The 26439-nt window shown below is 31.5% G+C and overlaps 1 protein-coding gene across 2 annotated transcripts in view; it reads left to right on the top strand.

The window, feature by feature from the left end:
• The window catches only part of LOC127698455 (uncharacterized), a 53290-nt gene extending 29118 nt beyond the window's left edge, over window positions 1–24172 (top strand). For both annotated transcript variants that reach the window (XM_052201908.1, XM_052201907.1), the window contains exons 6-11: window positions 6831–7162; window positions 7669–7789; window positions 9616–9891; window positions 13417–13497; window positions 15132–15301; window positions 17458–24172. In XM_052201908.1, the coding sequence (XP_052057868.1) occupies window positions 6831–7162; window positions 7669–7789; window positions 9616–9891; window positions 13417–13497; window positions 15132–15295 (974 nt within the window). In that variant the 3' untranslated portion in view covers window positions 15296–15301; window positions 17458–24172. The remainder of the gene's footprint in view (window positions 1–6830; window positions 7163–7668; window positions 7790–9615; window positions 9892–13416; window positions 13498–15131; window positions 15302–17457) is intronic.
• The last annotated feature ends 2267 nt before the right edge of the window (window positions 24173–26439 follow it).

The raw sequence follows: 26439 nt of genomic DNA, 5'->3' as shown, positions 1-26439 counted from the left end.
TGTATCCAAATATTCCATTTTGATCATTTTTATAGAAAATATATATTGGTATGACGTTGGCGTCGTCGTCGTCGTCGTCGTCGTCCGGCGTCATCGTCCGAAGACACATTGGTTTTCGCACTCTAACTTTAGTTTAAGTGAATGGATCTTTTTGAAATTTGACCATAAGGTTAAATATCACAAAAGGAAGGTTGGGATTGATTTTGGGGGTTATGGTACCAACAGTTAAGGAATTAGGGGCCAAAAAGGGGCCAAAAATAAGCATTTTCTAGTTTCCAGACAATAACTGTGCAACAGTGTATGGATCTCTCTGAAATTATACTACAAGTTTCCATACCACAAAGGGATGGTTAGGATTTGCTTTGGGGGGTTATGGCTCAAACCGTTTAGGAATTAAGGGCAAAAAAGGGGGAAAAACAAGGTTGTCCTGGTTAATGAACAAATACTTTAGTACAAAACATAATTTAAAGCAGTGTAAGGGAGATAAATCAAATACATCATTGAAATTATCTCCCTTACACTGCTTTTAAATTATGTATAAAGTAATGGTTAATGAACAATAAAGATAATTTAAAACAGTGTAAGGGAGGTAATCCAAATACAACGCTTTGGTTACTTCCCTTACACTGCTTTTAAATTATGTTTAAAGAAATGCATATTTATAAAGGAAGACCAGTAAAAATATCTGCAAATGTTGCATCTTTTTTTTTTACAAAAAAATCCATATAATAGATAAAGTTAGCACTATGGTAAATTTAAATGGGTAATTATGGTTGCCAACTCCATTGGAAATTTGAATTGAGATTATGACCATATCTTGAGGGAAAGAATTTTTTGGGGGAAAAAAGGTGGGGTGGGGGGGGGGGGGGGAATAAAAAAAAATTGTGGGGGGTCAATTTTTTCTCATTTCAGATTTCAGAAATTAAAAAGAATTATTCTTCAAATATTATTTTTTTTTTCAAATTTCAAATATTGAAAAATTTCAAGAAGTAATCTTTAATTGCACAGTATGGCGCATTAGATTTGTAAAATCTTTGATCACATTTATTTATTTGTTATGCCGAATCTAACAGTGTATTTAGATTTTTAATTTTGGGTCCAGTTTTCAAATTGGTCTACATTAAGGTCCAAAGGGTCCAAAATTAAACTTTGTTTGATTTTAGCAAAAATTGAATATATGAGGTTCTTTGATATGCTGAATCTAAACATGTATTTAGATTTTTGATTTTTGGCCCTGTTTTCAAGTTGGTCCGAATTGGGGTCCAAAATTAAACTTTGTTTGATTTCAACAAAAATTGAATATATGGGGTTCTTTGATATGCTGAATCTAACCATGTATTTAGATTTTTTATTTGTGGGCCCTGCTATCAAATTGGTTCATATTGAGGTCAAAAGGGTCCAAAATTAAACTTTGTTTGATTTCATCTAAAATTGAATTATTGGGGTTCTTTGATATTCCAAATCTAACCGTGTATTTAGATTTTTAATTTTGGGTCCCGTTTTTATACGACCGCAAAAAAATTTTTGTGGTCGTATATTGGTATGACGTTGGCGTCGTCGTCGTCGTCGTCGTCGTCGTCGTCGTCGTCTGGTGTCGTCCGGCGTCGTCCGAAGACACATTGGTTTTCGCACTCTAACTTTAGTTTAAGTGAATGGATCTCTATGAAATTTTACTACAAGGTTCAATACCACAAAAGGAAGGTTGGGATTGAATTGGGGGTTATGGTACCAACAGTAAAGGAATTAGGGGCCAAAAAGGGGCCAAAAATAAGCATTTTTGTAACTTCCAGACATAACTTGTGTGTTAGTGTATGGATCTCTCTGACATTGTACCACAAGGTTCCATATCACAAAAGGAATGCTGGGATTGATTTTGGGGGTAATTGCCTCAAAATGTTAGGAATTAGGGGCAAAAAAAGGGGCAAAAAAACAAGCATTTTTCTAGTTTCATGACAATAACTTGTGTGTAAGTGCATTGATCTTTCTGAAATTGTACTACAAGGTTCCATATCACAAAGGAAAAGCTGGAATTGAGTTTGGGGGTAATTGCTGAAACGTTTAAGAATTGGGGGCCAAAAAGGGGCCAAAAATAAGCATTTTTCTAGTTTCCAGACAATAACTTGTGTTCAAGTGTATGGATCTCTCTGAAATTGTACTGCAAGGTACCATGCCACAAAGGGAAGGCTGGGATTGATGATGGGGGTAATTGCCTCAATATTTTAGGAATTAGGGGCCAAAAAGGGGCAAAAAACAAGCATTTTTCTAGTTTCAGGACAATAACTTGTGTGTAAGTGTATGGATCTTTCTGATATTGTACTACAAGGTTCCATATCACAAAGGGAAAGCTGGGTTTGAGTTTGGGGGTAATTGCCCTAATTGTTTAGGAATTTGGGGCCAAAAAGGGGCCAAAAATAAGCATTTTTCTAGTTTCCAGACAATAACTTGTGTTCAAGTGTATGGATCTCTCTGAAATTGTACTGCAAGGTACCATACCACAAAGGGAAGGCTGGGATTGAGTTTGGGGATGATGAATCATAAGGGGGTTCAAAAAATTTGGGGGGGGGGATTTTTTTTTTTTTTTTCCTTTTTTTTCTTTTTTTCCTTTTTTTTTCTCTTAAAATTTTCCATTTTAAGTTGGTTATTTCTGATTTATATTTAAAAGCAAATAATAATGATATGGTAGGAGATACACACCAAACAGGATGTGTAAATTATTATATAATAAGTATTGTGCAATAGCAAGAAATTTTCAATTGCACAGTATTGCACAATAGCAAGAAATCTTCAATTGCACAGTATTGCGCAATAGCAAGAAATCTTCAATTGCACAGTATTGCGCAATAGCAAGAAATATCCAATAGCACAATATTGCGCAATAGCAAGAAATTGTCAATTGTACAGTATTGCGCAATAGCAAGAAATATTTAATTGCACAGTATTGTGCAAAAGAAGATACTTCGTATAAATTGCTTATTTCTTGACCAATTTCAATGGGGTTTTATTCTTGAATTCTTGGGGTTCTTTAATATGCTGAATCTAACCGTGTATTTAGTTTTTGGATTTTGGGCCCCGTTTTTAAATTGGTCCACATTGAGGTCCAAAGGGTCCAAAATTAAACTTTGTTTGATTTCATCAAAAATTGAATTATTGGGGTTCTTTGATATGCCGAATCTAACCGTGTATTTAGATTCTTAATTTTTGGTTCCGTTTTCAAATTGGTCTACATTAAGGTCCAAAGGGTCCAAAATTAAACTTAGTTTGATTTTAACAGAAATTGAATTCTTAGGGTTCTTTGATATGCTGAATCTTAACATGTATTTAGTTTTTTGATTATGGGCCCAGTTTTGAAGTTGGTCCAAATCGGGGTCCAAAATTAAACTTTGTTTGATTTCAACAAAAATTGAATATATGGGGTTCTTTGATATGCTGAATCTAACCATGTATTTAGATTTTTGATTTTTGGGCCCCGTTATCAAATTTGTCCACATTGAGGTCAAAAGGGTCCAAAATTAAACTTTGTTTGATTTCATCAAAAATTGAATTCTTGGGGTTCTTTGATATGCTGAATCTAACCATGTATTTAGATTTTGGATATTGGACCATAATAGGTGAATGTCCAATTTAAAATTTTTAAGTTCTTAGACCACATTCATTCTGTGTCAGAAACCTATGCTGTGTCAAATATTTAATCACAATCCAAATGCAAAGCTGTATCAAGCTTGAATGTTGTGTCCATACTTGCCCCAACTGTTCAGGGTTCGACCTCTGCGGTTGTATCAAGCTGCGCCCTGCGGAGCATTTTATTTAATTTGGTCTACATTAAGGTCCAAAGGGTCCAAAATTAAACTTAGCTTGATTTTAACAAAAATTGAATTCTTGGGGTTCTTTGATATGCTGAATCTAAACATGTGTTTAGATTTTTGATTATGGGCCCAGTTTTCAAGTTGGTCCAAGATAGGGTCCAGTATTTAAACTTTGTTTGATTTCAACAGAAATTGAATATATGGGGTTCTTTGATATGCTGAATCTAAACATGTATTTAGATTTTTGATTATGGGCCCAGTTTTCAAGTTGGTCCAAATTGGGGTCCAAAATTAAACTTTCATTCTGTGTCAGAAACCTATGCTGTGTCAAATATTTAATCACAATCCAAATGCAAAGCTGTATCAAGCTTGAATGTTGTGTCCATACTTGCCCCAACTGTTCAGGGTTCGACCTCTGCGGTCGTATCAAGCTGCGCCCTGCGGAGCATTTTATTTAATTTGGTCTACATTAAGGTCCAAAGGGTCCAAAATTAAACTTAGTTTGATTTTAACAAAAATTGAATTCTTGGGGTTCTTTGATATGCTGAATCTAAACATGTGTTTAGATTTTTGATTATGGGCCCAGTTTTCAAGTTGGTCCAAGATAGGGTCCAGTATTTAAACTTTGTTTGATTTCAACAAAAATTGAATATATGGGGTTCTTTGATATGCTGAATCTAAACATGTATTTAGATTTTTGATTATGGGCCCAGTTTTCAAGTTGGTCCAAATTGGGGTCCAAAATTAAACTTTGTTTGATTTCAACAAAAATTGAATATATGAGGTTCTTTGATATGCTGAATCTAACCATGTATTTAGATTTTTTATTTGTGGGACCCGCTATCAAATTGGTTCATATTGAGGTCAAAAGGGACCAAAATTAAACTTTGTTTGATTTCATCAAAAATTGAATTCTTGGGGTTCTTTAATATGCTGAATCTAACCGTGTATTTAGTTTTTGGATTTTGGGCCCCGTTTTTAAATTGGTCCACATTGAGGTCCAAAGGGTCCAAAATTAAACTTTGTTTGATTTCATCAAAAATTGAATTATTGGGGTTCTTTGATATGCCGAATCTAACCGTGTATTTAGATTCTTAATTTTTGGTTCCGTTTTCAAATTGGTCTACATTAAGGTCCAAAGGGTCCAAAATTAAACTTAGTTTGATTTTAACAGAAATTGAATTCTTAGGGTTCTTTGATATGCTGAATCTTAACATGTATTTAGTTTTTTGATTATGGGCCCAGTTTTGAAGTTGGTCCAAATCGGGGTCCAAAATTAAACTTTGTTTGATTTCAACAAAAATTGAATATATTGGGGTTCTTTGATATGCTGAATCTAACCATGTATTTAGATTTTGGATATTGGACCATAATAGGTGAATGTCCAATTTAAAATTTTTAAGTTCTTAGACCACATTCATTCTGTGTCAGAAACCTATGCTGTGTCAAATATTTAATCACAATCCAAATGCAAAGCTGTATCAAGCTTGAATGTTGTGTCCATACTTGCCCCAACTGTTCAGGGTTCGACCTCTGCGGTCGTATCAAGCTGCGCCCTGCGGAGCATTTTATTTAATTTGGTCTACATTAAGGTCCAAAGGGTCCAAAATTAAACTTAGTTTGATTTTTACAAAAATTGAATTCTTGGGGTTCTTTGATATGCTGAATCTAAACATGTGTTTAGATTTTTGATTATGGGCCCAGTTTTCAAGTTGGTCCAAGATAGGGTCCAGTATTTAAACTTTGTTTGATTTCAACAAAAATTGAATATATGGGGTTCTTTGATATGCTGAATCTAAACATGTATTTAGATTTTTGATTATGGGCCCAGTTTTCAAGTTGGTCCAAATTGGGGTCCAAAATTAAACTTTGTTTGATTTCAACAAAAATTGAATATATGAGGTTCTTTGATATGCTGAATCTAACCATGTATTTAGATTTTTTATTTGTGGGACCCGCTATCAAATTGGTTCATATTGAGGTCAAAAGGGACCAAATTAAACTTTGTTTGATTTCATCAAAAATTGAATTATTGGGGTTCTTTGATATTCCAAATCTAACCGTGTATTTAGATTTTTAATTTTAAGTCCCGTCTTTTAAATTGGTCTACATTAAGGTCCAAAGGGTCCAAAATTAAACTTAGTTTGATTTTAGCAAAAATTGAATTCTTGGGGTTCTTTGATTTGCTGAATCTAAACATGTGTTTAGATTTTTGATTATGGGCCCAGTTTTCAAGTTTGTCCAAGTCGGGGTCCAAAATTAAACTTTTTTTTATTTCAACAAAAATTGAATATATGGGGTTCTTTGATATGCTGAATCTAACCATGAATTTAGATTTTTTATTTGTGGGCCCCGCTATCAAATTGGTTCATATTGAGGTCAAAAGGGTCCAAAATTAAACTTTGTTTGATTTCATCAAAAATTAAATTCTTTGGATTCTTTGATATGCTGAATCTAAATATGTATTTTGATTTTTGGGCCCCGTCATCAAATTGGTCCACATTGAGGTCGAAAGGGTCCAAAATTAAACTTTGTTTGATTTCATCAAAAATTGAATTCTTTGGATTCTTTGATAAGCTGAATCTAACCATGTATTTTGATTTTTGGGCCCCGTCATCAAATTGGTTCATATTGAGGTCAAAAGGGTCCAAAATTAAAATTTGTTTGATTTCATCAAAAATTGAATTCTTTGGATTCTTTGATATGCTGAATCTAACCATGTATTTTGATTTTGGACATTGGACCATAATAGGTAAATTAAAAAAATTCAAGTTCTTAGACCACATTCTTTCTGTGTCAGAAACCTATGCTGTGTCAAATATTTAATAACAATCCAAATTCAGAGCTGTATCAAGCTTGAATGTTGTGTCCATACTTGCCCCAACTGTTCAGGGTTCGACCTCTGCGGTCGTATCAAGCTGCGCCCCAGCGAAGCATTTTATTACCTTCTGTATCAAAGAGCTATTCTATAGTATGATTTCAACTGGATATCTGTGACTCTTGATTACTTTTCTTTTTTATTTGAAGGAAGTAGAATTGGAAGACAGCCAAATGCAGTCAAATATGCGATCTCATTAGAAGTTAAAAACCAATCAGGGACAAGAACAGAAGGGGATGACAGAGTAGGGTTTTCATTAGAAGACTTGAGTAGTAATTCTGTAGTGAAAACTGAAATAGATTCTCCTGAATCTGTTCAGATCAAGAGACCACATAATAAAAGTAATGAAGAAGATGGCTCTTCCCCACAGAAGATAGCCAAGCAGATGTCTGTGTTTAAACCTGTGTGTAGAGCAGATTATGAGGAGACAATAAAATGGATTGAAGATTGTGATAAAGATTTGAAAAGTATTCAGATAACTGTAAGTCAATTGTTAAATGCACAAAATTTTATACGATTGAATGACTGTGGATATCCACCTGTATATATATCCTGCTCCAGGTTAAAAAAGGCATTTTCATGGGCCAGTGGTGAGTCATAATTTAAGTCTGACATTTCAATTCAATTTGATAGTACAAGATAATTGTATTTGTGTCATATTACATGTTTATCCCCACAAGTTTCTGAGAAATGAAAATGCATAAAAAAGAACATGGATTCTTGTTTAAAAAAGTAAAGAAAACTTACTTCTAGTATGTCTGTGATGATTTGTTTTATCAAGAACTTCTTGACCAAGAGCATAAGCATTGCTTTTTTTTGCTGCAAAACGTTGTTGCCTTTTTTTGAAGTCTCAATAGCACAATCAGAGGAAACCAAGAAAAATTGGATGTTATAAATGAATTTGATCCAGAGACTAATCTTGCTGACAAAATAACAATTTAAGTTGATAAAAAAATTGACATCACTTAATCTCAACTTTTTTTTCAGAAGAGGGATAGTGAGAAGAATATTTTAATTATAACAGATGTGGCAGAGATTTGGGAAGAAATTGTCAAACCATTTTACTACCATTCTTCTGTTATTATCAAATTTGCCAAAAAATGTCAACGTAAGTCGATAAGGAAATATTACTTTGTAATATTTTGATTTTTTTCTGTGCAAAAACCTTCTTATTTATTTAAAAAACACAGATAAATATATTGAAATCAAGGACTACATTTTTTTTGGTTTTCAATTTTAACAGAAAAAAATTTAAATAAAAAAAATATTTAGGATTGGAGGTGGAAGTAAAGTCCAAATGATTTGTAGTTGATGTCTGTACTATTCAACAACAGTTATCTCAAACCTTTTCTCTTTGAATTCCTATATGTTATGTAACGAAACTTTTAAAACTGAATGGTGTTACCCAACATGGTTAAGAAAAATTATTAATTGAATCCAAATAAAGATTAAAAAGGGCCAAAAATTTAGCTTAGAAATGTTTGAGGGGATAGAGTATTTTTTGGAAACAACAATCAAAATTAACTGCTTCACAATAATTTAATGCTGTGTATTATTGAAAATAATGAAGCTGTATATTATTGAAAATGAATAAGCAAAATACATACTGGTATTTATTATTTACTTTTATAGAAGTAAATACAAAAAAATTTATGTGTAATACAATCAATGACAATTGTTCTATATCAGCCATCTGTGATGATACTGATATCAGTCACAGTTGCTAAAGCTTTGTTAAACCCAAAAATCATTATGAAGTCATGTCATGTGAATAAAACATCTGTTTTACAGCTCTTCTATAAGAGCATGCAAAGCAAACCTTTGATCAACTTGCTTGCTATGTTTGTTTGGATGTTTGTAAACAAAAGGTAGGTAGTCTGTTTCAGTCTGTTTATTATATACTGAAATTTGATTGGACAATAAACATTAACTTCATTGCATGTCAATTTTTATTGTCTAATCAAATTCCAGTATATACAAAACAGACTGACACTCCGCCTACCTATTGTTTACAAACATCCAAGCAAACCTAGCAAGCAAGTTGATCAAAGGTTTGCTTTGCATGCTTTTATAGAAGAGCTGTAAGTATATAACAAAGTGAGTATGACATGTATGATATGCCTATTTCAAAATCACGCATCAACCAATATTATCCCTCCAGCAGAGCTTTTTGGATTACATTGGTGTCTCAGGTTTATATATGTGTGCTATTGGAAAAGCCATATAATATTCTCAATTTATTGGACTTTTACTCAAGTAATTTGGTATCCAGAATTTACTCAAGCAATTTGGTATCCAGAATTACAAATGGTCCTAACCTCACTTTTTCAACGAATATGAACTGCTATTTTATTATGCCCCTGCCATAGTGGAGGGGTCATTAACATACATGTGATGGACTGTGAAACTCAGATCAAGAGATTGGGAAATTTTGGTAAGGAGATAAGGACTCGGATCAGGAGGTTTTTAGTCGACAAAATTTTTTCGTAAATGTAACTTGTGTGCTGAAGAAATTGCCTTTTTAAGTATTTTTTCTTCAACTTTCCATCCAAATGTATTATGTTTATAGTACCCTTGTACTTATACACAATGCTTATTACCACAAAACACAGATCAAGTACAAATTTTGGTGGCGTCACTTTAACTGTTATAGAGTTATGCCCCTTTACAAATGGAAAAATTGCTGAAATATTCGTTTCTGTTCTCTAACTTAAGTTTACCTCAACTAAATGTTATGAAACTTATAAACAATGCTTATTACCACAAAACTCAGATCAACTACAAATTTTGGGTAGCGTCACTTTGAGTTATGTCCCTTTATATCGTTATATGCAAGCGGGGGCATCATCTGTGTCCCATAGACATATTCACAATTTATTCATCTTAATGTTGTAGTTATGGTAGAAGGCATTAAATGATATTGTACTTTTTCAGCATTCCGTAAACTTGCACTGGAAGATCAAGTCCGGATGCTACAGCAGGCCCTTTATCCAATAAGTATATTGAACCACTGTAGATATTACATTTTGGAAACAAAACAATATTCCTATTTTGGATGGTCAGTGGTAGAGAGGGAACATATTTGGAAATATTTCCCTTTTTATCGTATTCTCGGGGAACATTTTGAAAATACCGGTGATAATGTGAAGTTACTTGGTTTAGATGATGATGAATTTACAATTCTTTCAACTCTTGTTTTGCTCAATCCAGGTGAGTTATGAAATAAAACATTTTTAATTGCACATATATTTAATGATCATAATTGTTCATGCTAGGAAGCAATAGTTTCTTCCACTTTCTGCAGGTAGACATGTAGTTTGTGTACTTTTGGTTTGTCTATCACAGAAGATTATGAATAGCAATACGTGGACTTGTAATTTAGTACAGCAACATTTTTCATTTCACTTTTTATGTTTTATAATCATTTCTTTTTATAAAAAAAAATGAACATTTGTCTTTTAATACCCTCCTTGGCCAAAGTTAATGTAACAGGATTAATATTGCAACAATTAAAACTCACATTTTTAATTTTGATTAAAATACTGGGAACAAATTTATTATCTCACATTATCTTAAGTTGTTGATGATTCAGTAATAGAATAAAGATTAAAAAAAAGTAAGTATTTCTAGCTAGCCAGATAATTCCACCCAACTACACAAGATAGTGCTTTTTAATTTTTTGACATGATCATATCTGGACTGTAATTCTTTGCCATATCTTATTATTTTCTTGCCCTGCCTACTATAGTAGGGGAGAATTGTGTTTTAGGTGTGTGCGTTAATTGTTAGAATTAAGACTATAATTCATGACAAGAAATTTAAGGACAGCATCATAGGGTATACGTTTCTGTTGATCTGTTATTTGTGGATGATTTAGTTCTTTAATTCCCACAATTTGTCCTAATTTTGTAAAATCTTATTGAAGGAACAGTTTTCCAGTTGTAACTTGAGAATCTGACAAATGTCAGCCAAGACAACTGTCTATCACTTAATTAACCTAAAAACAGCAATTTATTTATCAAAGAAAGTTTTTAATTGTCTTGCATATAAACCAAATGTTTTGTGATACAAAATGACAATGATCAGCTGATCATGCATTATTATCGTGTGTTGTACTTGCAATCAAATTATCTCTCAACTGGTAGGTACATAATTTTCATATTTCAAATTTAAATGCAAGAAAGCAAGAAAGCCGTAGTAAATCCCAAACCAATGTGATTGAAATACAGATACTTACAATCAAAGCATGGACACATGAATTGTATTATAATCAGATTGAATTCCCATCAACCCTTCATCCTACCAAAGAGTACAACTGGTCTACTCATGATAAATGAGAATAAAATAAACCAGCTGAGTGATTACACAACATCTGTATTACACAATTCCCCAAAATTACAACTGAAAAATGATTGCTTGTTTCCATTTTTATACAACCGCAAAAAATTTTTTGGGATCATATAATGGTGTGATGTCGTCGTCTTCGTCGTCTGCATCATCGTCCGAAGACAAATTTGTTTCTGGACAATATCTTTAGTTTAAGTGAATGGATCTCTATGAAATTTTTTAGAAGGTTCAATACCACAAAAGGAAAGTTGGGATTGATTTTAGGGATGATGGTTCCAACCGTTTAGGAATAAGGGGCCCAAAAGGGGCCCAAAACAAGCATTTATCTAGTTTCAGGACAATAACTTGTGTATAAGTATTTCAATTGCTCTGAAATTGTACCACAATGTTTAATACCACAAGTAGAAGGTTGGGATTTATTTTAAGGGTTATGGGGCAAACAGTTTAGGAATAAAGGGCCAAAAAGGGGCCAAAAACAAGTATTTTTCTAGTTTCCGGACAATAACTTGTGTGTAAGTGGATCTCTCAGACATTGTACCACAAGGTTCCATATAACAAAGGGAAGGCTGGGATTGAGTTTGGGGTTAATTGTCCCAAACATGTAGGAATTAGGGGCCAAAAAAGGGCCAAAAAGAAGCATTTTTCTAGTTTCAAGACAATAACTTGTGTAAGTGTGTGGATTTCTCTGAAATTATACAACAAGATTCCATACTACAAAGGAAGGGCTGGAATTGAGTTTTTGGGTTATTGCTCCAAGGGGGGTTTAAATAAGTTGGGGGTGGGGGGATTTTTTGTTTACAATTTTTTTAAAGGATTCATATTTTTTTTTCAGAATTTTTCAAATTTCGAATTTTGAAAAGTTTCAAGAAGAAATCTTCTATTGCACCTAAAAAACTACTTTTTTAATAAAAAAGTGGAACATCACTAAATTGTATCTATATAAGTGCTTAATAAAACTATTGTCTCCATGAGTTGCCGTTAGCTCCAACGGTAGCGCATAGATCTCTTAATGACTGATTGTTTTTTAAGAATGGGTTCAAATCTCACGCAGATTTTCGCATTTTTTGTGTTGAAATATTAATTTGCAATGTTTCTCTCATATTTTTTCGGATGTTTGTTTACTTCATAGAGTCATTATGGATCAATTTGACTATATATCATTTCATTAAAGAAAAAAAATAGTGTGTTGCTTATTGTGTGTGTTCCTATAACTATCCAAACTCTAAACTTACTTCCTATTTCTGCTACATTTAGTATAGCATATGCAAGGAACAATTGCCGTCAAGCTGAAGTAGATGCTTGTACATAACCAATAACACGAGAATTGATTATATATAACAAAGAAGGCCGGAGGTTGTGTGTGTAATATACACACAAAGAAAAAAGGCCATAGCAGAAAAATTTCAAAACAACAAAAACAATTTATCGAAACCTTGAACAAGCACGTTTTTGAAAATGGTATCATATGTAACAAATGAAGACAGCAATTTTATTGCCAATCCACCAACTGTGTAGATACTATTACTGACATTGTTACCACCGTCCCTGCAACGGACTAAGGTCATCAGAAAATAAAACAACAACACAAAAAAAAATCAATTACACTACCAAGCGTGACTGTAGGTAAAACATCAAGATAGTGTTGCATCTGTAACACAAAAAGGGTCCATTTCTTACAATGCTAGAAAAGGCCAGATTACATGTGTTTGTAACACAAAGTTTTCTTGTACCAACTGGTGTAAGATGTTGCACTGTTCATTTAAATGGTTAAACCTAAAAAACCGGGACAGAGATAGATACATCCAGATCGAGGAAAACAACACCCCAGTTAAATGCGTCCGATATTATAGACCGATCTTGAATCAGATTAGTATATTTCAGATAATTAGATTATTAGATGTGTTTTGTACTTATATTTAACCCCCGTTTTTTTATCGGTTTGCTAGTTTTAAGTTATAAAACAAAGCTATAAAATACATGTACGCTACAAATCACCTACCAAAATTAACTGATATATATCTTTATTTTCATAAAGCCAATGCATTACATCGCTACAGAGATAACTAAAGCTAACTTAAGCAACATGTTTTTTTTTATAAACAACTAATTTTGAATTTTTCATTCCCCTCAGGGTCGTTATTAGACAATAGATATCGGTTTAAAAATGATAAATAAAAAAACAATAGTCTTGGCCTTGTTTATTGTAGAAATACCTTTCAAGGTATGAAAAATGATGATGTGTACTATAATTAGCATCTATTTAAAACATAATTTACCTGTCTAATTAAATGAAAAAAAATCACAGGAAAATGGCCCTACCTCTTTACAGAAATAAAAAAATTCTGTTGTATTTATATTATTGTTCAGATATAAATGTACTTATTTCAGATGTGCCTGGTCTTATAGACAAAGAAAAAGTTAGACAGCTTCAAGCAGAACTGTTAGACTTTTTAGAATATTATCTATCAAGTTAGTATATACTTATTTAATATACACACACTCATAGAGTGTGTCTGTTTATCTGTCTAACATAAGTTACATATTACTCAGCTTGTGTATGAAGAAATAAAATGATATTTGGTTTAGAATTTTATAATGTTTAATTGTAATTTCTTAAGGATTTTTTTATCTACATAACAGTCGCTTCCCATCTGATGATACTTTGTATTTTCATTATACCCACTTAGCTAGGAAATTTTCAGCAATTTCTTATAATGAGTTGGGATATGCTTATCATAACATAGTTTAAAGTATTATTTCTTTACTCTAGAATTTTCCTTTGTTAGGATAAACTTTAACTCTTATCTGCCGGATACTGGATCTATATAAATAGGGTGCAACTATTAATCCACCATTCTGCCTCTGAGGACTGAATCCGGTCAGGCTATGGATCCTAACCAGGCGCTGTTAATAATGTGTTTTGGCATATACATGTACTATATTTTTTTAAATGCATAGAAATATTCAATCTTCATGTTGTTTTATGTGTTCTTGAGAAGTTTTTTCTATGCATCCATGGAGATAATGTGTGTATCAATCTATAGGTACACTGTATAATCATATATAGGTCAGTTTGTTTCTCTGTAGAAATTATTCAAAACTAGTTGAAAAGTCAAGGGGTCAAGACATTTCCCTGAATCTACCTGTGCATAGGAGAATAAACATTTAGTTGTTGAAGCATGCACTCATTTTCTGTGTTGACTTAAAAGAATGCTGTTTCTGGGAGATAGGAACATTCAGATTTTATTGCAAAGTTTAAGTAGATATTGATACAACCCCAAGAACAAAATATACTGATACAAACCCAAGAACAAAAAAAAATATTGATACAACCCCAAGAACAAAAGATATTGATACAACCCCAAGAACAAAAGATATTGATACATTCCCAAGAACAATAGATATTGATACATTCCCAAGAACAATAGATATTGATACATTCCCAAGAACAATAGATATTTATACATTCCCAAGAACGAAAGATAGTACTGAAACAACCCAAAAAACAAAAGATATTGATACAACTCCAAGAACAAAAGATATTGATACAACTCCAAGAACAAAAGATATTGATACAACCCCAATAACAAAAAAATACTGATGCAATTCCAAGAACAAAAGATAATGATACAACCATACAACCCAAAGAACAATAGATATTGATACAACCCTAGAATGAAAGATTCTGATAACCACACCCCCTCCCTTCCCCCCGAAAAAAAGCATTTAACAACCCCAAGAACAAAAGTTGGACTGATTCCACTGCAAAGATAAAAAAAAAAATGGATCAAGATGATTTTAAATTCTTATCCAAAGTTATATTTTGTGTTCACCTTATTCTTAATTGGTTACAGATGGTCAAATATGAACATATTATTCAGCTAATTCACAATCAATTGTTTTTTTGCCTGATATCTTTAGGTATGGTGACATTGTACCATGCATGCAGTCACACTTGTAGAATCAAAGAAATTGACATGGACTAGTAAGCAGTTGAAAACAATTTAGCTACACAGATTTAAAAGTAAACAATTAACAGGTCACTAAAACTATATTGATTTGCCACAAATTCCACTTTGTAAGAATTTTATTTATATTTTCAGTTACCTATCCTGATCAGCCCTCTAGATATGGTTTGGTGTTAGTGAGACTCAGTGAATTAAATTTTTATGCTTTCCAACATTTGGAAGGTATCCGAGAGATGTTACGGGTTTATCCTTTCCTTAGTATGCCACAGTTATACAGGGAGATGTTTATCAATGTTTAAATAAAGGTAAGTTTATTTGTTGCCTGATTGCACTGGACTACTAATTATTTTAGATACGCTACATGTTTACTTTAGAATAGCTTAATTTGCTGTAACACTGATACTTTATCATGAATTATAACATACATATGGCGAGTCCTGCTGAACCTGATTTTTTGTCTCACCTGTGACGATGTTGTAAACTATTTGTATAAAGCTTTCTATTTCAGAAGGTGGAAGACCTGGATGCTTCATACCTTGTATGCAGATACCTTATGTTGCCAAGTTTCCGTCTGTCATATGTTCATTGTCCTTGACCTTATTTTCATAGATCAGTGACTGCCTCTAAAACATGTATTGTTTTTTTTGTTATGTGAAATGCTCACATATTATGAGTAATAGGATAACCATATTTGGTAAATGGGATCCTTGCAACGTCTACATATCCATCAGACAGGGTTCACATGACCTTAACGTCATTTTCATGGTTCATTGGTCAATGTTAAGTTTTCATGGTTTTGTCAGTTTCACAGATACTATAAGCAATAGGTCAATTATATTTGGTGTATGGAATGATTGTAAGGTGTACATGTCTGTCTGGCAGGTTTCATATAACCTTGACCACATTTTCATGGTTCTTTGTTCAATGTTAAGTTTTCATGGTTTTGTCAGTTTATCCGATACTATAAACAATAAGCTAGCCGTAATAAAACCGTTTTGCACTGATGTGGCGTAAAGCAATCATTAATCAATCATAAGCAAAAGTCAATTATATTTGGTGTATAGATTGATTGTAAGGTGTACATGTCTGTCTGGCAGGGTTTACCTGATCTTGACCTTATTTTCATGGTTCATTGGTCAGTGATAAGTAATTTGTGTTTTGGTCTGTTTCTCAGGTACAGAAAGCAAAAGGACCTGTATATTTGGTGTATGGATTGATTGTAAGGTATACATGTCTGTCTGGCATGGTTCATTTGACCTTGACCTCATTTTCATGGCTCGTTGATGCAGTTAAGTGTATGTGATACTTGTAGTAAAAACTTCATATTACAGGCTTTCAACATACTTTCAATCATAAGTAACACAGGTGAAACATTTCAACCTGTGCACTCTTGTTATATTTATCCAATATCATTTTAGTAAATTCAATCTCACTAAAGTTCCTTGCTCGTCTCATTTTTCATTGTGGTATCTTGCCTGAAAAAGGGAGGTAATTGAGATGCTTCCAGATTATGTCAAACTTGACCAATACTGAGCAATGTTCATGCAATGACCACACCTTCAATCAAAGAAAAATCTAAACAAAACTAAACCACATTGTTGCTTATTTAGGATATTGATAATACATGAAAGGATAACAGGAACTACCAAAAATACTAGACATTACAACAGTCCACACCAACCTCCAACATCTGCCTGCTCAGAGGAAATAGACAGCTATAAAGACAAACAAGGACAAACAACTGATGGTCCTGATAGCCTTAATGGGGTGGGGTTCAACCAATTGTATGTGCCCAAAAACCTCCCCTTTTGCCATATGTCATAAAAAGTTAAACACTCAATAAAAACCTGCACAGTCAAGCTACCAACAGGATGACCAGTAACTTAAATAAGGAAATAAAAGATGCCACATTATTCGGAAAGAAATGTCAAAGTATGCACTCTTCTACAGAATACTAGCATAGGTATCCACAGCTGTCAGTTGAATATCAAAAGACAAGAAACAAAAGATAAAAAAAATCAGAAACAACAGTTCTCCCCACAGGTTTCATGAGTGATGACATAATGCATATTACCTTTATTAAACGCAAGGTGAAGAACTATTTTAGTTACTTGGATGATAAAGGAGTATTTATTTTAACAAAAGTGTCTGCATATTATTAAAAAAAATCTTTGACATTCAATCAGTTATTTTATGAATATTAAATTTAAACTTTGTAAAACACTTCAATCTTCTTATATGCACTAAATATAGCTTTAGAGCATGTTAGTCACCATGACCTACATTTTTATTATTCTTTTAAGTCATTATTGCAGCAATCCATGTTTTTGTGGACTGGAGTGAAGGGCATCTGTGACTTTCAAAGAACATCTTTAGATTTTTGAATATATCTGGCAATTCTTTTGCATTATGATGTTTAGATATTACACATGAATTATTGATGTAATGACATTTATTTCAGATCTTTTCACTGGAATCAAACACATATCAGAAGTTACGGGTTTTCACAGTAACCACAAGATATTATTACCCATCATCCTACAGGAAGTTGTGATTGATGACAGATTTACTGATGTATTTATTTGTTAAGACTGATGTTATAATATTTACTGTTGAACATTTTTTTAAGAAGTTTTAAAAACTTGATTTCTTTCTGCTTGACTTATAAGGTCAAAAACTTCTGTACTTTCTTGGTTGTCAAAAATATTATTTTGGAAAAAGCAGACGTTGATTTTCTGAAAATACAATTTGACAGATTAAGATTATTTGCCTTTATAAACCATTTTTGATGACAGTTTTATTTAGTTTTTCACAGCAAATTTGAAGGGGCCTTGTGAGAACACTCTGGTTAGGTCTGCATAGGTATATACACTTTATATGTCACATTACTCTTATTTAACTGACTTTTAAGTAATAAACAAAAAATCAGTTGTGAGATACATTGACCTTCCATAATGTAATTAGGTACTGTTGTGCATCTAGGGCAGTATAACAGCATTTAACACATAATTGGCTTTACCTTTATGACTTAGTTCAACTTTGAAGTAATGACCCACAGTTTTATAACATGGTATAAGGGAGTAAAATAGCCTTCTAACATACAATAAGTCACCTGACATACTTTTTATGCCTAAGTTTAGTTTTCAGAAGTGATCTTTGTAAGGATGCATATAGTGGTGTATAGTAGAAGTCCACCAAAAAGTAAGTCACTCTGGCATTGGAAAAGTTATGATTATTATTAATAATTGTGATGTTTATACATTGTCTATTTGAAAAGACAGGTCTTTCTTACTTTTCACAACTTATTGAGTTTGATAACTTTAACCTCCGAATTTAGTTTTAGGATACAAATTGATCTTTTATCTAACACTAACCCATAAAACAGATGTGGGGTCCGTAGAAGCATAACTACCTCCAAATAAAAGTACCGGTAAGCCATCCTTGCATACATTTCATGCTTCAATACCTATGGTTAAATTTGATATTATTTCTCCAACACTTTAAACTTACAATGATGTGTGTAATGATATATTTGATTCTGTTGGTTGTTATTGCCAGCCCAAATTAAATCAACATGTTATAATAACCAACATGTCAGTCCTTTTTACACTGATTATAGATCAAAGATCATATAAGATTTTGTGTACTTGTGTGATTATAGATACATAATAAATTTTGTCTCATGTTAGTTTCTGAGCAGTATTATGTTAATTACATAGTCCACACTGGAAGTTGTCATGAAAAACAACTTTGAATTTAGGTTTTTATCAGTTAAGATCGATTTTACTTATATCTAGATTGTTAAGCAGTGCACAAGATGGTTGCAAGGTAAAAATTAAGGTTTTGGAAATTTTGTTGTTATAAGGTTTTCAAAATTCATACTGTACTTGGAATTCTTTACACAAAAATGATTTGCTCCAAATGGAGTAATTGGTAAATAGTGATTAATATATTTGTTTCTTTATAGTTGGATTTGATCAGTATTGAAAAAAACATAACACAAGTGTTATTATACTGGAAATTACATCCTAATCTAACAGCAATGTTAACCTAGGTCTTTTTGATAGATAATTAGTAGTTGTATATAACTGCATTTGCATACATATGTAAAAGTCCAAAGCAGAATATCATGAAATCAGTTCTTTCAGCTGTTGCATATTCTTTTTAGTTTTGTAAATGCTAAATAATTGTGTAACCATGTTGCCAGTCATTTTAAATATGCTGCTTATTTGTTTGTTTGTTTGTTGTTTAATTTGCATACATTCACATGAATCTGAGAATTTATGATCATTTTTTAAAAAGTAAATAAAAAGAAGATCATAGTATTATATTCTTTATACTAAAAATAATACCTTTTTGCGAAGTAAAGTATATATCACTTACTCAGGGGAGATAAGAAACAAAATGTCCAATTCAGGGGAGATAAGGAACTAAATAGAACTGTCAAACAGTAAACTGCCAGCTTTAAAAAATATAGAATATGCCAAAACACATAATTTTAGCACCTGGTGATGATCCATAGCCTGACAGGTTTAGTCCTTCATAGTCCTTCCTCAGAGGCAAAATGGTGGATTAATAGTTGCACCCTATTTAAATTGATCCGGTATCCGGGGGATCCTACCAGCTTTACTTCATTTTGTAAGATATATATAAAAAAAAAAAAACAAGAACGGATACCCCATTTTTTTCTATTTCCTGATTGATGATACTTGAAAAAAATAATCCATTAATCAGTTTCTGATTTATTCATCAAAGAAAACTTTCTCTTTAAAAAAGAAGTTTGCTCAAGTGGGGTGTCTGTTTTTGTTGGTACCTTTTGCGATACCACTTTAAAATTAGACTTATTTTCATAGGATTTTTATAAGCTGAAAATTCTTTTCATTTAGGTTAGTGAGAAAAATTGGAATGAAAATATTATAGGGATAATTCTAGGTTTAAATAAGTGTACACATATGATAATATGTATATTCACTGGTAGATTTACGCAATAGAGAGAAGTATACATTGTTAATATTTCAAATTATTGTAAAAGTATATGTGATAAACTTGTTACTATTTATTGTTGACAATTTTATCCTGGACTCTATATATACATTGTTTTCTTTTTTGTTACTGTTGATACCGGTTTATAAACTGAGTGTGAAATATATTAACATTTGACAACACATGAAAGGTTTTGTTATTTTTTAAAGTTTTAAGCAGAATTACATCATCTTAGAAAATTAGTGATGAGTTTATTCAATTTGAAATAAGCCTTTATTTACAAAGAATTATTATTGATATTCTTCAATTTTAAGTATTTTGGTAGAAGTAAGTTTAAGCCTTTTTTATCAGTAGTTAAATCAAGGAATTAAGCGTCATATAATGTAGATGATGCTACTCTCACAAATTTGTTTTTTTTTCTCATCAAAATGCCTTAAAAAGCAACATGCAGCATTGAATAAGATTTTGATTTTCTGGAAATATGTAAAATTATGAAAAAAGTTTTTTTAGACTCCTTGTTATTTGATTTCCAGTAGGATTTGACAACTTTTAGATTTTTTTTCCTGTGAGTTAAACAAATATATGGGAAATTTGCCCTACCCCTTTCATAAGCTAAAAATTGTGAACTTTCAATAGATGTTCCTAATTTGACACTATTAAGGCATTTTTCTGGAATAATTAGTGCCTTATCATTACAATGTTAAATGTTCATTCCTCTCCAAATCTGTGATCATTCTTTAAAAAATTGAAGTAATAGAAAAAAACAATGACATATTTTAAATGATTTTCTAACTTGGTCTCAGATGGTATTACTATATATTTCATCACTCTTAGCTTTATCCAGAAATTGTGCATTCTGTGTTTATATTAAAATGTCAATGAAAATCATAGAAATACTACATATATTTGTAACTTTTTAAAATCTTTTCCATTTTCAAAAAGATCATCTTTCTAGTCCATTCTTTTTATCAGGAGTTACATACTATTTACTTGTATTTCAAACCCATTATAACCTTCTTGTAATTTTTATATTGATGTTACTATAATTTGATGATTTAGAGTTTATAGTAGAATTTTCTTTATTTAATGCTTAGCTTTACCATAGGAATGTGCTATATCTAATTATATTCTTAACACTTGGACAATCTTTGTAAATAATAACGCTCAATAAATTGAGTCATATATATAATGTGTAGCTTTGTGTAGTTGTGTGTGTGTTTGCATGGTTATCACCTATAACATTTCACAAACATGATTATTTTTATATAGATTTATTTTATTTCTTGCACCTAACAGTTTTTGGGGTAAAGATTGCATTCAATTCCTTTATGTGGCTGACTTGATAGTAATCAATTTTCCAGATTTTATCACTACTTGTGAGATAAAAAAACATAGTGCATTGAGCACAACATCCTATCCATGAACATGATTAGAAATTTATCAATGAAATATATACTCAGATATGCAAGTTATAAAATGATGTGTATGTGTATAACCATACTTGTTAAGAAAATTACATAATGTGTGCATGGCGGATGAATCTAGTATCTGTTCTAAAAGTATCAATGATGTCATGTTAAAGTACTATTTAAAATTGCAGTCACCGTATCTTCCTTTGTCCATTATTGTAGTTGAACCTTCCAATGCTTAGTTCAATGTAATGTTTAATTTTTAGTGCTTACTGTAAAATAAATGCAATCTTTACCCTCATTAAATTTAATATAATTAAAGTATTTCCTGTGGCTACAGATATACAAGTAATCCATGGGGACCAAATATCAGAACTCATAGAATCTTCTATTTGATTGGATTTTAATGAATTTTTGTTCTAATCATAGTACTAGATTTAAGTATAAGACATAACAAATAAGTTAGGAACTGGTAAAATTATAGTACTAGATTCAAGTATAAGACATAACAAGTAAGTGAGAAACTGGTAAGAAAAGCTTGATACTGTAAAGTGCTGGGCAATGAGCAATCCTTAAATTTCTTAGTGCTAGATACATAGTTGTGGTGCAAATTTTGGAAAATCCCTAAATGTATAATAGTATTATATTTAATTTACATATATATTTAAAAGGTTATGAAAATAGAATAAAAGTGCAATTATTGTTGTTGTATATTCCTATTGATTGGTAAGATTGTTATCAATAGGTTTAACATATTTTTTAAATGAGCGATGAAATTGTATAATTCTTTAGAAAGGATCACCCTTGTAATTTTATGTACATATACATAGCTCATCTGTTTATAAAATACATAATCATATGTTCTGTAAAGGATGTTCACTACACTTCTTTTTGACTTTTTGTCAGATATTCGGAATTACTAGTTTTATCTATGTAGTGCCAATCAAAATTTTGCCTGCTTACCCCTAGTTTTTCTTTTCATAATTATATTACATATAGTTAAAAAAGCCAATTTTGAAAATCTTATAAAATCATTGTTATTTTTTCATAGGAAAAAGGTGCCAATGTTAAGTTAATGAAAAGTCTAGAAAGAATCATTTTCTGCCAAATTTTCATTTTTTTTCTGCTTTTTGTGTTTGATTATTTATATACTATCAATTTATAACAGTTTTTAAAAAAGCTTGTTATTTTAAAACAGAGGAGCGAACATCCTTAAAATATCCTTAGAAATGCAGTACATTAAATTTAATGAACTTACTGTAGACAGACAAGTATACCCTGGATATTTCTTTGTATGTACTCAAATTAGGCCAGTGTAACATATATTTATGAATAACTGCTCATAATGATTGATAGTTGATCATGTCTTAATCTGCTTAATTACGCTTTTTTTAATCTGACTAGCTTTAATAGCCGATCCGTTTTTCACTAAACTGGAAAATATAGTCAAAATATATTCTTGGCCTTGTAACAGAATGGGTGTGTTTTGGTCTATTTGTTTCCGATGAAATTTGCTTAGGTGAAACATCTTGACTGAAGTGACTTTAGCTTTAATGTATTTGAGTTGTATCTGGGTCATTAGGGTTGAACAACTGGACTTCTTAAATAGCTAATGACAAAAGTCAGTTTCATTAAATCCTTGCAAGAAAATTTGGGAATGCTTTTCATGCTATTACATTGAATTTTGAACATGAGAATTTTGATCTTAAGAATTGTTTGTTGTTCCTGTACTAGTAATTTCACATTTATCAAAACAGATATTCCAGTATATGATTGTTTTGTTGGTGATGACAATATGTTTAGAGTTTGTTCATATTCCTCAACATTAGAAGCCATAACACATTTAGTTTTGTAATATCAGTGAGTATTTAGATAAGAGCACAAAGTCTAAAATTTTGATAAATCCTCATACATATATCTATCCATAGTATGCCATTTTGTAGGACTTCAAACACATACCCTATAAGGGAAGGCACATCTTAACAGCAGGTTCAATGTGACGTCATGTTAATGCATTCTTTCAATAAAATGTATTTGAGAAAAGTGGCAATTCTTCAGAAAAGAGTAGATTATAATAGTTTTCAAGTTAGTTAGGTCTAATGGAGTACAACATAATGTTAACAGAACTTAATGCACATTAATTTTTAAAATTATTCTATTTTCTGGACATGAATCAAGAAAATAAATGTAAAGTTAGTATAGAAGCAACAGTGATTTTATTTATCTGTATTTACCTAGAACTTAATAAAAAAAATAATGTCACAGATAATTAAAAGCTTTTAATATATGTTTTATTTATTATTTAATGTTTATTGCTTTTCTTTCATTTATACATGTTTAACATTTACTTGAAAATGCTTTTTACAATCAGCTCAAAATTTGTGTTCCTGTGTGAAAATTCAGTAGACACATTGAATGTGCAAATTATTTTTCAGTTATTAAACAAAGAAAATAAAAGATGTTTAGAAACTAAAAGTCCTGTTTCATAAACCCTTAAAACTGATTTTTTTTTTTATATAAATCATGTTCAATCATTCAGTTGATTAATTGATAATATTGAATCTTTCTGATTTAATATATATGTTCTGATATATAAGAAATAAAAAAAAAGACAATTCTTTCTAATCCATTGATCCATTTTATTAGTATGGATGTATGTTTTATAGAATGATAGTGCTGATGTAGAATCTATTATGACTGACAGTAATACATTATGTGTTACTTAATCCTTCTATCAGCATTGTTAAATATACTTGTTGTTATATTAAATGACTTCTCAATACATTTGTTCTTTAGTTTTTAATCAGTTTTGGTCTTTGCATGATAACACTTGATAGTTTTGAGAACCATAAAATATGTGTGGGGGTATTCAACAAGGAGACAGTAACCTTTAAACATATTGGATAACCGTAAGAACATGTTGAAGTTCAAATGTATGTATTGGTTCTATAGTTTGCAGGAAGATTATTAGGCAATTTATCACAGTATTTGTTAGATTTCTTTGCAGAAATGATTTAAATTATTTTATTACTTCAAACTGTGTTTTTCAATGACTGATGTAGTGTGATTCACATCTAGCAAAGAATTCTGCTCAAACCAGTGCTAGGTGCGGTCTTGGAATTGCAAATGGGTGTTAGAGTTTGCTCCATGTTGGAAGGCCTCAGTGACTGAGATAAAGAACAACAATAAAAGTAATGTTAACTTGCTTTTTGTTGTGTCAAGTGTGTGCAGTAATTTTGTGTCATATGAAACTGTGGCAAGATATTCACCTAACAAAAACATGTAAACCCAAGCTACATTTGCATGAAATTGTTGTAAGAAAGGGGCTTTCAGGAACACGTCACGCTCCACTTGCATTAAAAATGATATTGTATATCTACTAAAACTTGTCAGAAAAAGGACTTATGATTCTATAATAGCAAAACAATGAAGACTTTTGAAAAAAATAATTGTCTTCCAAGGAAGATATGTGTCTTCTGCTGACTCCAAATAATATAAGAAGAAATGGCAAAAGTCTGGTTTTGGTATGGAAAATTCCCAAAACCACAACAAATCAAAATTCGAAATAGCAGGTGCACAACTTTGTGTCCTGTAGAAAAAACTGTGATAGTTTTGTTAAATTCTGTCCAGCTGTATTACAAGTGTATAGTGGACAATAATGCAAGACGACAGAAGTAATCCCTATGTGTCGCCCATGCTCAATGCTTTTAGGTGTAGATACAATCTACATAGCCTAAATGACTCAAAAAACTGCAAATAAACAATGATTTCAAAAATAGTTTGAGTACCCCATGTGCAGTCTGATTAAAATCAAACCTCTCTATGCTCCCTTTTTATGATATGTCCTGTGGTACGACATATAAATAAACAATAGCAAGTGAGAGGTATGATTTTAATCAGACTGACCCATGTATTGCTGGAATAAGAACAAAGCAAAATATCAACAGCAAAGCAAAAGAATAGCATCATATTAGAATAAGAGTTTATATAGCCCTTAATGTTTTTTTTTATACGAAAAAGGTTTTTTTTTATCCATCAAGTTCATCTAGGCAAAAGCTTCAAGAAGCATAATCATGAATTTTGCTCTGAATACTGTATTTTGGTCTTAACTAAGCTTCTGTCCAAATTTCATAAAATTCCATGAAGGTTTGATAAAGTTCTTGATAAATGAAAAAACTTTAACCACAGACTGAACCTTAATGTTGACGCCGACATCTAGGATCGCTATGTCCCACTTTCGTGACATAAATGTTGCAGGCTCAACAACTAGAGGCTCTCAAGAGCCTGTGTCGCTCACCTGTATTTACTGATGCTTTGGAAATCATGTAAAATAAGGTTAAAATCATAATTAATAGTATTAGATATTAGATATTATAATGATATCTAAGATAATAACAATAAACTGCAAAATTTTTGTAAAATTACTAACTCAGGGGCAGCAACCCAACAACGGGTTGTCGGATTCGTCTGAAAATTTCAGGGCAGATAAATCTAAATCTGATGAACATTTTTGCCACCTATAACTATATGTAATATAATTATGAAAAGAAAAACTAGGGGTAAGCAGGCAAAATTTTGATTGGCACTACATGATAAAACTAGAGGATTCCGAATATCAGGCAAAAAGTCAAAAAGAAGTGTAGTGAACATCCTTTACAGAACATATGATTATGTATTTTATAAACAGATGAGCTATGTATATGTACATAAAATTACAAGGGTGATCCTTTCTAAAGAATTATACAATTTCATCTCTCATTTAAAAAATATGTTAAACTTATTGATAACAATCTTACCAATCAATAGGAATATACAACAACAATAATTGCACTTTTATTCTATTTTCATAACCTTTTAAATATATATGTAAATTAAATATAATACTATTATACATTTAGGGATTTTCCAAAATTTGCACCACAACTATGTATCTAGCACTAAGAAGTTTAAGGATTGCTCATTGCCCAGCACTCTACAGTATCAAGCTTTTCTTACCAGTTTATCACTTACTTGTTATGTCTTATACTTGAATCTAGTACTATAATTTTACC

This window comes from Mytilus californianus, unplaced genomic scaffold (assembly GCF_021869535.1).
Source record: "Mytilus californianus isolate M0D057914Y unplaced genomic scaffold, xbMytCali1.0.p SCAF_4, whole genome shotgun sequence".
NCBI classification, from domain to species: Eukaryota; Metazoa; Mollusca; class Bivalvia; order Mytilida; family Mytilidae; genus Mytilus; species Mytilus californianus.
This window is presented reverse-complemented; position numbering and strand designations above follow the sequence as displayed.